The sequence below is a fragment of the Sturnus vulgaris genome, chromosome 25, assembly GCF_052056855.1.
Source record: "Sturnus vulgaris isolate bStuVul1 chromosome 25, bStuVul1.hap1, whole genome shotgun sequence".
Classification (NCBI taxonomy): domain Eukaryota; kingdom Metazoa; phylum Chordata; class Aves; order Passeriformes; family Sturnidae; genus Sturnus; species Sturnus vulgaris.
In genome coordinates this window covers 7,643,042-7,656,757 of record NC_142267.1, presented here as the reverse complement: position 1 = coordinate 7,656,757, position 13,716 = coordinate 7,643,042, and the positions used below count along the sequence as shown (strand labels likewise).

At 60.1% G+C, this 13,716-nt stretch overlaps 1 protein-coding gene across 2 annotated transcripts; it reads left to right on the top strand.

Annotated features, from left to right (window-relative positions):
* Nucleotides 1-194: 194 nt before the first annotated feature.
* On the top strand, nucleotides 195-13,045 carry PHC2 (polyhomeotic homolog 2). Of its 2 annotated transcripts, XM_088178920.1 has the most exons (15): nucleotides 195-294; nucleotides 3,200-3,385; nucleotides 3,468-3,626; nucleotides 3,698-3,775; nucleotides 3,860-4,021; nucleotides 4,600-4,704; nucleotides 4,773-4,986; nucleotides 5,464-5,807; nucleotides 7,015-7,174; nucleotides 8,609-8,802; nucleotides 10,179-10,308; nucleotides 10,425-10,539; nucleotides 11,059-11,200; nucleotides 11,500-11,794; nucleotides 12,263-13,045. In XM_088178920.1, the coding sequence occupies exons 2-15, from the start codon at nucleotides 3,242-3,244 to the stop codon at nucleotides 12,415-12,417; spliced, it is 2,397 nt and encodes a 798-aa protein (XP_088035046.1). In that variant the 5' UTR covers nucleotides 195-294; nucleotides 3,200-3,241; the 3' UTR covers nucleotides 12,418-13,045. The 2 variants fall into 2 exon arrangements, with proteins under 2 accessions (XP_088035046.1, XP_014743906.1); XM_014888420.2 differs by lacking the exons at nucleotides 195-294; nucleotides 3,200-3,385; nucleotides 3,468-3,626; ... (4 more) ...; nucleotides 5,464-5,807; nucleotides 7,015-7,174 and adding an exon at nucleotides 7,906-7,972.
* The last annotated feature ends 671 nt before the right edge of the window (nucleotides 13,046-13,716 follow it).

The following is a 13,716-nucleotide window of genomic DNA, read 5'->3' as shown; positions in this document are numbered from 1 at the left end:
CCGGGGTTGCCATGGCGAGCGTGAGCGGCTGGTGCGCGGTGCGGTGGGCGGGGCACGCGGGGCGGCGATTGGCCGGGTGGCCCCACGTGACGCGCGCAGGAATGCAAATGAGCGATGGCCTCGCGCCGCCGCCGCGCCGCCGCCTGAGGGAGGGAGGAGGGAGCGGGCCCGGCCCGGCCCGGCCCCGCCGGGACCCCCGCACCCCCCGCGCCCTCCGCTCCGGGACCCCCCGGCGCCCCCCGGGCCATGGCACAGCCCGCCCGCCGCCGCCGTCTCGCTCGGCCCGGCCCGCAGGTACCGCGCGTGCCGCCGCTACCGGGCCCCGGCGGCTTTGTCTGGGCCGGGGGGGGCTCAGGGGTGGGGGGGAGCCGCGCATGCGCACCCGCCGTGCCTCAGTTTCCCCACCCGGGGCCGTGGTCCCCGCCGTTCCCCGCCCCCCGTGGGGCCCCCATTTCCCACCCCCACCCCTGTCTCTCCCCGTTCCCTTTCTCCTGTTCCTCCTTCTCTGGTTCTGGACTACCTTCTTCTTCTTCTTATTATTATTATTATTGCCCACCGCTCACCATCATATTCCAGTGCCCTCATGTTATACCCGGGATACTATATCTGACCCCCTTGTCTTCTATCCCACCCCTCGCCGTCATATCACACTCCCCATCTTCCACCCCCTTTTGTGATTTTGCACCGTTATTATTTTCACCCACCATCATCATGTTCCAGTCCCTACTATTTTATCTGGCCCCCTCTTTTCTTTCCTATCCCACCCACCCACTTATCATTCCCTATATCCTTTCCTGCAACTCTTTATTATTATTGCTCATCCCCAATCATATTCCAGTGTGTGCTGTTACCTCTGACCCCTATATCTGACCTCCCTCACTTCTATCCAACCCCTTCATTAGTGTTTTCCCCTCTTTTGCATTATCTTCTACCCCTTCCTCTGCTTTTGCTCCCTCTTACTATTATTGCCACCCCATCATCATTTTCCAATCTTTTATCTGACCCCCCTCTCTTCTATCTCACCTTCCCACCATATCCCACCCTTCACCAGCATCTTGCATCCCCCTTATTCTGAACCCCCATATTATTCTCCCTATATTGCTTCATACTGCTGCTTACTCTCCCATCTTCCCCCCATATCCCATATCATATACAATCTGTCTGTATCCCCATTCCATCCCATTCCTCCAAGGTTTCCCTACCCCCTCATCATTCTGCCATCCCCATTTTGGGCTCAGCTCAGGGAATTCCAACTCCCCAGCTCTTCCTATCCTGGCTGTGGGACCCCTCATGTTCCCCCACCCCAGTGGGTTCCAGCAGTACTCAAAATCTTCCCTTTTTATTATTTTGAGTGGGTGTAATGGTTTGGGGGGGCTTCGAGCAGGTTTATTCACCTCTGGGTCAAAAGTGAGGTATCCCCATCTGACACCTCAGATTCCCTGGTGGGGTTTGGTGCAGGTGAAGACAAGGGGCTTGGACCCACAATGGGTGGGAGCTGCTGGGGGCTTCCCGGGCTGTGCCCACCCCTGGGGCATTGACTCCAGATGGGCCTGGTGTGATCCCTCTGTGGCAGTCACTGTGGTGACCCCATGTCAGCTTGATGCCACCAGAGGGGAAAAAAACAGGTCCATGGCTGTAGGGTGGGAAAGGTGCTGCCGAAAACCTCTCTAGCTGATGGTGGACACACATCATGCATGCAGACAGGAGGATAGGAAGTGTCACAGGCCACATGTATTGCCACCGCCATGAACACATGGATGTCCCACCCTTTGCTTTGTGACAGTGGGATCTCAGGGGACAAAGCCCCATGGGCTACACGAGGCCAGGACGTCACTGCTGCCATGTCCCTCAAGTGCCCGGCTGGGGTGGCCTGTGCTGTGGTGTGGCCACCTAGACCACCCTCAGTGGCTGCTGTCCATAGTCTGCAGTGTGCCACACTGTTGTCCCTGGTGCTGCTATGGTGGCACTACAGGTGCTCACGTGACACGGGTAGAGTGCGGGGGTGGTGGGTGGCTATCAGTGACCATGGAGCCTCATGGCCACTATAGTGGCTGTGGTGACAAAGGTGCGGCCCACGAACCCCCCTCTCTGGCCCCCACAGCATTGTCCACATCTTCCTCCTGTCCTGTCGTGCTGTCCAACCCATTCTGCCATCCATTCATCCCTCTTCTTCCTTCCATCTACCTTTCCCCTCATCCATTTCCTCTGTTCATTCTTCCTTGCATCTCTGCATCCCTCTCCTATGTCCATCCAGCCTTTCTTCCATCCCTTCCTCCCTTTTGTGTCTTTTCATCTGTCCATACTTCCTCACTCCTGTCTGGTCTGTTCTTCCCTCCATCCCTTGGTCCTTCACTTTTTTTTTTTCAGCATTTCCTTGTATCTTTGTATCCTTTCCTCATCCTGTCCATCTTTCTATCCATCCATCATTACTTCCTTCCTTCAGTTCTTAGAGTCATCATTCCATATGTCTGTCATTTCTTCTGTCTGTCCTCTTGTCCATCCTTCCTTCCATCCTTGATCTCTCCTTCCTTCTGTCTTTCCTGTCCTTCTTGTCTCTTCTTCCTTACTTACTTTTATCTGTCTTTACGTCCATCCGTCTTTCCCTCCCTCCTCCTATCTATTTTCCTTTCTGCCCATCCATCCTTCCGTTTGTCCCTCCCATTCCATCCGTCCTTCTGTCTATCCCTTTCCTTCTCCTGTTTGTAATTCTTCCTGTCCTTCCATCCTTCATCCCTTTCCTGCTTCCACCTGTCCTTACGTCTGCCCTTTACTAGTTCCATAACTCCCTTGGTTTCTCTCTTTCTTTCCTCTCCTTCCCTCATTTCCTTCTCTCTGTCCATCTGTTTCTTTCCTACTTCCCTCATTTCCTTTTGTCTCTCCACCCCTTCATCCTTCTCTTCCTCCAGTCCATCCTTCTATCCATCCCTACCTCCTCACCTCCATCTCTCTGCTTTCCAGCCTTATGTCTGTCCATTTTTCCTCCTGTCCTTCCCTTCCCTCTGTTCCATCCATCCTCCTGTCGATTCTCCCTTTCCCCATTTCCCCTGGGGTGCTCACCCGCACTTCTGTGAAGGAGGATGAACCACAGGGTCTCCCATCATTCTTCCTCTACCTCACCTTCCTCCTCCTGTTCATCCCCTGTTCCTCATCCAGACATGAGGTTCCGGGGATATCCCCTCACTCTGTTCCTCCCCCTTAGCTCTAGTCTGACCCGATTCCTCCATCCTGCCTTGGCCGCGCCATGGAGAATGAGCAGCTCCCAGCTCCGGCTCCTGCCAGCAGCGCCAGTGGCACGGCCCCAACGCCCGCCAGCACCACAGCCACGCGTCCGCCCGGGCCCCAGATCTCCGTCTACAGCGGCATCCCTGACCGCCAGACCGTGCAGGTATGGGGCTGGGGGACACTGGAAGGTTGGGGGGCACCGGGGGCGTCGTGGCACAGCCTGGGGCCACATTTCCCCTCCAAAGGTCATCCAGCAGGCGCTGCACCGGCAGCCCAACACGGCAGCACAGTACCTGCAGCAGATGTACGCGGCACAGCAGCAGCACCTCATGCTGCAGACGGCTGCACTCCAGCAGCAGCACCTCACCAGCGCCCAGCTCCAGAGCCTGGCCGCTGTTCAGCAGGTATGGGCAACCCGTGGGAACTGGGAGTCCCTTGAGACTGGCACACCCCTCACCTTTGGCTTTTCTTCAAGGCAAGCCTGGCGGCAAACCGGCAAAGCGGCTCCTCAGGGGGCAATGGCACCCAGCCAGCCCCGGCACAGCAGCCCACGGTGAGTCCCTCAGCCTCTTGGCACTCACCTTGCCCACGCCCTCCTGTGCCAACACCCCGACCTTCTCCTGATGCCCCATTCCAGATCAACCTGGCGACGTCGCCGGCGGCGGCACAGCTGCTAAACCGGGCACAGAGTGTGGCGCCTGGGGCGTCAGGCATCGCTCAACAGGCTGTACTGCTGGGCAACACTGCCTCACCTGCCCTCACTGCCAGCCAAGCCCAGATGTACCTGCGGGCACAGATGGTAAGGGTGGGACTGGGACATGGCATGCCTCAGCATCCTAATAGGGTGCCCAGGACCATTAGGGTGTCCATCATCCTGTTGTGGGGTGACCAGGACCCACAGAGTGCCCATGGCTGTACTATGACCCTGTAAGAGTGCTCATTGCTCTGCGTGGCATACCCGGGACCCATGGGGAATCCATAGGGTGCCCAGAGCCCATGGGGGCCTCCACAATCCTGGGGTCCGAGGACCCCACAGGGTGCCCATCACCCTGCTGTGAGGTGTGTAGACTTCATGAAGTGCCTTCACTCTGCTGAGGGAACCTAGTCCCCGTATAGGGTGCTCCTCATCCAATTGGGGATGCCCAAACCCCACTGGGCACCCAGAGCCTCATTGGGGGTGCCCAAGCAGGTGCTCTTTGCCTCTGAGGGGGTGTTGGGACCCTAGAGGGTGTCCTCCACCCCACTGGGCATGCCTGTTCCTACCCTACATAGATAGAGAGATACCCATGTGCCACCCTGTAGGGACACAGAGGAGGGACACACGGGGTATGCCACCCCTGACATGGTGAGCCGTGCACCCACTCTCCCTGTCCCCAGCTCATCTTCACGCCCACGGGCCCCGTCAGCACTGTCCGGCCTGAGAGCCCTGCGCCGGCCCCTCCACCGGCCCCGCCACCTGCCCCACCACCCACCACCCCTCAGGTGAGTCTCCCCACCCCTGCCAGCCCCCCAAAATCTGCCCTGGCACCCCTGACCCACTGCCGTTGCAGGTGCACAGCCTGGCCCTGCGCCCCGCCGGCCCCCACCTCCCCGCCCTGGCCATGAAGCCCCCTGGGGGTGCCCCTCCCCGGGCTGGCCCCCCCCGGGGGCCCCCGCCCGACCCCCCCGCCGAGCACCTCAAAAAGGCCGAGGGGCACGAGGGCCGCACCCATGCCCTGGCCCGCGCCACCGCCCCTGCTGCCACCCACCCGCTCGTCACCCCAGGTAAGGGGCTGCTCTGGGGCAGGGGACACAGGGGGAGTCGCAGGCTATTCATTCTGAAACCTAGTAATGGCCCACACTGGTGCGTCCTGTACGTTGTCACCTGCCTGAACAATGGGTCCATCCCCTCCCTGGCAGGGGCCCTGCCCGGGAGAGTCTAAGCACCCGTAGGATCCCAGGGTCCTGTGGGGTGCAGGGGGCTGGGGCAGTGAGGGTGTGAGCCAGGGGACTCCATGGACTGCTGGAGCCTGGGATGCTGCACTGGCATGGCTCCCAAAATTGGAGACGCCCCTCAGGACAGCCTGAGTGCAGCTTCCCACATCAGCAGCGGGAGCTGGCAAAACTGATTGTCCAAGGGCACCAGAGGGAACAGATACAGTGAGCAGCAGCCTCCTTGAGGGGGATCCTGGGGGGTGGGCCCTTGAGGCTGAGGTGCTGGTGATGAGGGGGGGATCTCTGTCCCCATTGCTGTCCCTGCAGCCTATGCCCCGCTGCAGCCCCCCCAGTTCATGCAGCAGCCGCCGAAGCCGATGCAGTCGCAGCCTCCACCGCAGCAGCAGCAGCAGCAGTTTGTCATCCAGCAGCAGCAGCAGCACCAGCTGGGCCCTCGTGGGCAGCCCCCCTCGGGCCCCCCCACCGCCCCCCAGCTCCAGCCCCTGCCCCCTGCTAGCCCTGGCCCAGCCCCCCAACCCAAAACGGGGGTCCCCCAGGGAGCAGGGGGCGAGGGCGGCCCCCCTAATGGGCACCCTGGCTGCCACGCTGCCCCCCGCAAGTTCCAGCACGCCTCGGCTGTCATCCTGCAGCTGCAGCCCGCCGGCCCCACGGTGAGGGGGCCCCGCAGACCTCCCCCCAAACCTTCATGATGAGGGGTCCCCAAACATCCCCCAAAGCCTTTCCAAGCCTCCCACCAAACTTCACCCAAGCCCTCTTGGGGAGGGGCCCCCAAACCTTCCCCCAGACCCTTAGGATGAGTGGCCTCCAAACCTCAAATCTCCCACCAAAGCACCCCAAACCACCCACCAAACCCCTATGGTGAGAGGCCTCCAAACCACCCTGCAGACCTCCCAGCAACTCCCCCCAAACTCTCACAGTGAGGGGCCCCCAAGCCCCTTGGTGGGGGGAGCTCAGGGGAGGGAAGGAGGAATGCGGGCACTGGAGTGGGAGTGGGGGATGTTGGGGGATCAGATGTGTGCACATGCACGTGGGTGTGTAAGTGCACAATCCCTGCACACGTGTGCATATGCGTTCCTGAAATGTGCATGGGGCCCAGTTGTCACGTCAGTCTGCAGGTGTACAGGTGTGCACGCTCAGGCCACACTGCATGTGTGTACCTGCTCCATGCACATTTGTGTGCACAGGTTTGCCCCATCCCTGGCACTTACGTGTCTGTGTGTACCTGGCCTGTGACATGGGGAGCATGTGGCTGATCCGTGTGTGTGTGTGTGTGTGCATATGTGTATGATCCTTGTATGTCTGACCCATGCACATGCGTACTGGACCCATACACGTGTGTGCACAGCTCCCAGATGCATGCCCATGCATGTGTGCACATTTGCATCTGTGTCTGCTCCCCGCACGTGTGTGTACTCGCTCCAGGTTCATGCATGTGCATCTACACGTGTCAGAGCCATGTGTGTGCCTGGTCCATGCACGAGTGCTGACATGCCTGCCTGACCCGTGTGTGTGCACATGTGCTCAGTCCACGTGTGTGTGGCCTGTGCATGTGTGCAACAGTCACGCCAGATCCATGCAGGTGTGTATTTGTGGGGGTGTGCATGCGCTGCATGCATGTCTTTGCAAATGTGCATGCCAGATCAGGTGTGTCTGGAGGACACGTGCCCGACTGTAACACATGTGTGTGCATGTGCATGCCTGCTCTAGGCACACGCTTGTGTGTGACCCACGCACAAGTGTGCACACTCTAGTCATGCAGGTGCATGCTCCTGTGCCACCTGCATACGCACCTGCCCTGACCCCCTCCCGTACGTGTGCATACCTGACCCTGCCCCACGCGTGTCCCTGCCACCACAGCCCTCCCTCGGGGTCCTCGAGGGCGCCCGCCGGGACCCGCTGCCCGTGCCGAGGAGCACCGAGAGCCCGTCTGCCGCCCCGCCGCAGCCCCCCGCCCTCTCGCCGCCCGTCGCCCCCCCGGGCCCCGACACCCCCGAGGGCGAGCGGCCCCTCACGCACGGTAAGTCCCCGCCCCGCTCCCACAGGCACCCACTCATGGGGTGATGCACCCCCAACCCCCGCAACAGGCGGACGTTGAGGCCGGGGCTGCGCGGGGCCGTGCTGTGCTGCGGAGAGGACCCTCAGCCCAATCATTTCCGCGGAGTCACCCACGGTTGACACGGGAGTGCGGCGCCCGCCGCTGCCGGTGGGAGGGGCGCGGGCGCTTCGGCCTCACACGAAGCGGGCGCCCGGGGGACGGGGGCGTGGCCACGCACCATTCTGGAGGCGCGGCTCTGGCGCGAGGGCTGGGGAGGCGTGGCCACATCTGGAGGCTCCGCCCCAGCCGCGTGAGGGGTGCGACCGCGGTGGGGGCGTGATCAAGCCTGCGCGGTCACGCCCCTTGCCGGGGAGACTCCGCCCCCTATGGCGGAGGCGCGGGAGGCGGGGTCCTGCGGGGGGGCGTGTCCGCTCTCCGAGGCTCCGGGCGCGCGCGGCGGCAGCGCCCGCCAATGGGTGCGCGGGGGGCGTGTCCGCACCAGGCCCCGCCACCGCCATCGCCTTTGTCCCTGCTCGGCCCTGGTCCCGCTCCCGGCGCCGCTCCCGCTGCAGCCCCGGCCCGACCCCCCCCGCCATGGCCCCCCCGACCCCCTGAGCGCCCGGTGAGTGAGCGCCGACTGCAGGGGCCCGGCTCGGCCCGGGCGGCGGCGGTGGCAGTGGCTCTGACCTCACTTCCGCATCCGCCCCCGGCCTCGGCCCGGCCCCGCGGCCCGGCCGAGGGAGGGGCGGGGGCAGCGGTAGCCGCCGCCGCCGGACAAAGGTGATGGGGCTGCCGGGGCCTGCGCGGCCTGAGGGTTCCGCCGGGCCGAGGCGGCCTCAAGGGGAGAGGAGCCGGGCGGGCTGGGCTGGGGGCTGTTGGGCCTCACTGGGCTGTGCTGTGGCTTTACTGGAGTTTACCGGGGTTTATTGGGATCTTTCGGGCGTAGGTCGGGCCCTGCTGCGGCTTTTTTGGCATGTGTTGGGACCTTAGTGGAGTAGTTCGGGTTTTTTGGGGGTCGTACTGGGCTTTGCTGAGGGAGATCGGCGCTTTTCGGGGTTAATCGAGCGTTGTTAGGGCCTTACTGGGGGAGATTGGGGCTTTCCGGGGGAGATCGAGCCCTGTTGGGACTGTACTGGGGCAGATGCGGCCTTACTGGTGCCTTACAGCGACGCACTGAGGCTTTGCTGCTCCATCCTGGGGTCTCTGGGGAATGTCCTGACCCCTCCGGTTATTTTGGGGGGCTCTTTAATCTCCTTTCGCAGCCCCTCAAGGACCGCTCGGGGCACTCTGGGCGGCACTGGTGGCACTGGGAGCGGCAGCAGCTGCTCCCCGTTCCAGCTGTATGGAAATCGCGGCCCCGCGTCAACGCGGCGTCAGCGCCCGCCCCTCACCCCGCGTGTCCCCCGCTGTCCCCAGAGCCCCCCGAGCGCCTCCATGCGCAGCCCCGCATTCCCGGGATGACCTCGGGCTCCGGCAGCGCTGCCGCCACCGTCGCCGGTGCCGCCCCCCACAATGGTGAGAACAAACCGCCCCAGGCCATCGTGAAACCCCAGATCCTCACGCACGTCATCGAGGGCTTCGTCATCCAGGAGGGCGCCGAGCCCTTCCCGGTAACGTATCCCGCTCTCCCAGAGCCGGGGATTGGGGGCGCTGAGAAGGTTCATGGATTTGGGGTGTTGGGAATGCGGCACACAGTCGGGCTTGAATCCCCGAATCCTCCCCTGCTTCGTCATCCAGGAAAGGGCTGAGCTCTTCCCGGTAACATGTCCCACAATCTGTAGTTTTACCCCACGATTTGGGGCTCTGGATCGTTACGCATGTTATTGAGAGTTTTGTCATTCAGGAAGGGGCTGAGCCCTTCCCAGTAACATATCCCAGTGTCCATGTTCCTGAATTTGGGAGGTTGGGAATGGCACATCCAATCATGACCCCCCAAATCCTCCAGCAGTGCTTTGAGGGCTTCATGATTAAGAATAAGGCAAAAATGTTCCTGGTATGGTATCCCCCCATTCCTACCCCTATTTCTGGGGCAGAAGGATGTTGAAAATAGGGCATCCAGGCCCTTGTGAACCCCTGGATCTTCCCCCACATCACTGAGCTTTTTGTCATTCAGGAAGGGACTGAGCTTTTCTTGGTAACATGTCCACCAATCCATATCCTTATCTCTGGATTTGTGTGTGTGGGAGGGGGGCTCCTGTCTCCTGTATTTGGGGGATTAGGAATGGGGCACTCAGACAATTGTGAACCCCCAAGTTGTCACACACATTATTGAGCAATTCATTGTCCAGGAAGGGGCAGAACCATTCCTGGTAATGTATCCCCTTTCCCTATCCTTGCTTCTGGATTTGAGGGCTTGGGAATGGGGCACCCATGCCATTGTGAATCCCCAAATCCTCACATTTTTGAGTTCCTTATTGAGCAGAAAGGGGCTGAGCCGTTCCCAATAATGTATCTCTCTCTACCTGTCCTTGTTCCTGGATGTGGAAAGTTGGGAAGAGGGCTCCTGTGTTTGGGGGGTTGGGAATGGGGCACCCAGACAATCATGAACCCCCAAGTCGTCACCCACGTTATTGAGCATTTCCATCATCTGGGAAGAGACAGAACTGTTCCCGGTAACGTATCTGTTGTCCTTCCTGGAGCTGAGGGATTGGGAAGAGGGCATTGGGATTTGGCGGGTTGGGAGTGGGTCGCTTTGACAGTTATGAACCCCCAAACCTCTGCCCTTGCTGTTGAGCACTTCAGCATCTAGAAAGGGGTGGAATCGTTCCTGGAAACACAAAATTCTCTCAAAGAATAGTTAGACCCAAAATCCACACCCATGTCACCATCATCCAGGAAGGTGCAGATCTGTACTTGGTAACACATCCCCCTCTCCTTACCCTCATCCCTGGCTGTGGGAGATTGGGATGGTTCCTGCCAGCCCCGTGGCCACAGGAAGGAGTTCATGTGGCGTTGGGGCACAGGTGCAGCCAGGTGTGTTGCGCAGGTGGGCCGCTCCTCGCTGCTGGTGGGGGCCCTGCACAAGCAGTATGCGCAGGAGCTGCTTCCGGAAAAGCTCCCAGCACAGGACAACACCACCACCACTGACTCGGACATGGAGGAGCCGTACCTGCAAGGTAGCGCCCGGGCCCCCGGCCCACCCAGCCCCCTGGGAGCCCCCCGGGATTTCCCCTGGAGTCCCCCGGCTGAGCTGGCTGGTTTCTCTCTCTGGGTGTCCCTCCACGCCCCCCAGAATCCAAAGAGGAGGGGAATCCCCCCAAGTTGAAGTGTGAGCTCTGTGGCCGCGTTGACTTCGCCTACAAGTTCAAGCGCTCCAAGCGCTTCTGCTCCATGGCCTGTGCCAAGAGGTAACCCTGAAAACCCACCCATCCCCTTCTTGGTGGGGTAGAGGTAACACCAAAATCCACGCAGGCCCCTCCTCAGCAGGATAGAGGTAGCCCCAAAATCCACCCAAGCTGGGTAGAAGCAACCCCAAAACCCACCTGACAGAGCAGACGTAACACCAAAACCCATCTGGACCCTCTTCAGTGGAGTAGAGGTACCCTGAAATCTACTTGGCAGAGTAGAGGTAACCCCAGAAATCCACCTGGGGTGGTGGGAGTAACCCCAAAATCCATTCAACAAGAGTGGAGAAAACCCCAGAAATCCACCTGTCAAGGTAAAGGTAACCTGAAAATCCATTCAGCGTGGAAGGAGTAGCACCAGAAAATCCACCCAGTGGTGAAAAGGTCTACCAAAATCTACCTAGGGTGGGGTGGGGTTAACCCCAAAATCCACCCCCCTGCTCTTCTTTGGTAGGGTAGAGGTATCCCCAAAATTTCCCTGGTGGAGCAGGGACCACTTCATGACCCATGGTTCTGTGGCAGGTACAATGTGGGCTGCACGAAGAGGGTGGGGTTGTTCCACCCAGATCGCAGCAAACTCCAGAAACCAGGAGGGCCCCCCCACGGGCGGCGCCGCAGCTGCAAAGGGACCCTGCCCTCCCTGAGCAAGGACAGCAAGAAACAGGTGAGGGGGCGGACATAAGTTTGTCCCCAGCTGGGGCACATGGCATTAGCACTGAGGCCAGGGTTTGTCCCCAGCTGGGTGGGCTTTGGGGCTGGAATTTTTTCCCGATTTTGGGGATGTGGGGAGGGCACCAAGCCTTGGGTTTGTCCGTGAATTTTGGGAACATAGGGTGGGCACTGAGCGCAGGATTGAGGTTTTGGCCCCAGCTGGGGGGGATATGAGGTGGGTGGTGAGCTTGGGTTTTGTCCCTGAGTTTTGGGGACAGGGGGCGGGTGCTGAGGCCAACGCTGCCTCCGCAGCCCCCGGGGTCTGTCCCAGCGGGGTCGGTGACGGCGTCGTTGCAGCTCAACCACAGCCAGGAGGATTCCAGCCGCTGCTCTGACAACTCCAGCTACGAGGAGCCACTGTCACCCATCTCTGCCAGCTCCTCCACATCCCGGCGCCGACAAGGAGAGCGGGATCTGGAGCTGCGGGACATGGAGCTGCCGGATGTGCATGGCCGCGACCTGCCTGGCCTTGGCCACCGCTTCCTGCCCAGCGAGCCCAGCAAGTGGAATGTGGAGGATGTTTACGAGTTCATCCGCTCGCTGCCGGGTGAGAAATGTCCTTGGATGGACAGGGAGGAATCTACCTATGGATACCCAGAAGTATGGTTTTGGGAAGACTTATGTCCCTCAGGACGTGTTCAAGGGGGGGATCTACTCAAAGATAAACCCAGAATTGTGGTTTTTGGGGGAGATATATTCACAGAGAACCCCCCTAAATATATTTTTGAATAAGATTTACACACAGATAATCCCATAAATATATTTTTGGGGGATGATTTACTCACAGATAACTCCATAAATACTTGGAGGGGGGAAGATTCTACTCACAAACCCATGAATATTTTGGTGGAGCGGGGGGATTTACTCACAGATACATCTAAAGGATAATGGGGGAAGGGGATTTACATATGATAACTCTCTAAATACATTTTTCGGGGTATTTAAGCACAGAGAAGCCCCTAACTGTATTTTTGGGAGCTCTGAGAGGGTTTGCTGATGCTGCCCCTCACCACAGGCTGCCAGGAGATCGCAGAGGAGTTCCGGGCACAGGAGATTGATGGGCAGGCGCTGCTGCTGCTCAAGGAGGATCATCTCATGAGCACCATGAACATCAAGCTGGGGCCTGCGCTTAAGATCTATGCCCGCATCAACATGCTTAAGGACTCCTGAGGGGGGTGCCACAGTACCCCACTCCCCCCGCGGGACCTCTGACCCTCCCGGGACCCCCGCAGGACCCCTGACCTCCCACGCGGCCCCGTGGAGGGGACAAGACGGGGAAGACACTTGTGAGCACACCCTGCCCCTCCTGCCCCCCCCCGGGGGTGTAAATAGCCCATAGCTCTAGAGTCCCGTCCCGTCCCGTCCCCCTTCTCCAGCAGGGAGGGGGGGGGGGGGTGTCCCCATGTGTTCCCCTGTGTTCCCCCCCGAAGTCAGCAGAGCCAAGCAGGACGGTTGCCTTAACGTGTACTCCCTCCCCTATCTGGGATTGGGGCCCCCAGGGAGGTTTGGACTTCCCTCCCAAAGGGGGTCAGGGAGAGGTGGGGGGCGTGGAGGAGGCGTCACCCCCCCCCATTCACACACCCCCACACACTGGGCTGTTTTGGGGGCACCTTAGCAGAGGACAGTGGTGAGGAGCCCCCTTAGACAGGTAAGGACCCCCCCACTCCCTTCTCAGCCAGCACGGTCTTTTTAAGAAAAGGAAAAAACATTGAAAAAAAACACGGCCTCACCCCCCCCTTTTCCTGTTTTTTGTTTTTGTTTTTAATAAACACTGAAAAAAAACCTTGGGACCCTCACAGTTTTCTTCACTTCCCAATCCCAAACTTCTTCTCATGTAAACTGAGGCAGCAACTCGGGGATGTCTCCAAGTGCTACTGTGGATGGTGGGACTTCCTGTGGGCAATGGGGAGAGGATTGTCCTGGGGACAGGGTTGGTGTTGTGCTACCTGTGTGACCCTGGGGATCCCTGCTGCCCCCCACGCTGGGAGGTGAGGGTGATGTTCTCCCAGGAACCTGTGGTGATAGTGGGACCCTCCACAACTCCAGGTGACCTCCAAGTCCCAGTGCTTAGGGGGACACAGGGTACTGAAGTAGGTGAGGTGGGGAGGGGGACATGGTGGCATGTCCTTGGAGATGATCCTAGAGGAAGTAACATCCCTGGAGCTGGTGGGCCTGGTGAGGGGTCCCTGCATGTAGCATCTGTATTGAGATGTCCCCAGAGCTGTTGGACATGGAGATGGTACCCACTGTGACATGTCCCTGAGGCTGGTGGCTACAGTGTGGTGACCCTAGAGCTGTAGCCACAATGAGGTGTCCCTGGAGGTGGCGACAGGTTGCTGGAGGGTCCCCAGGTGGCCACACTGAGGCCTCACCAGAGTTCGTGGCCATGCTGAGGTATCCCAGGCCACATTGAGATGTCTCCAGCAGTGGTGGCCACAGTGGATTGTCCCCAGAGCTGGCGTCCCCAGC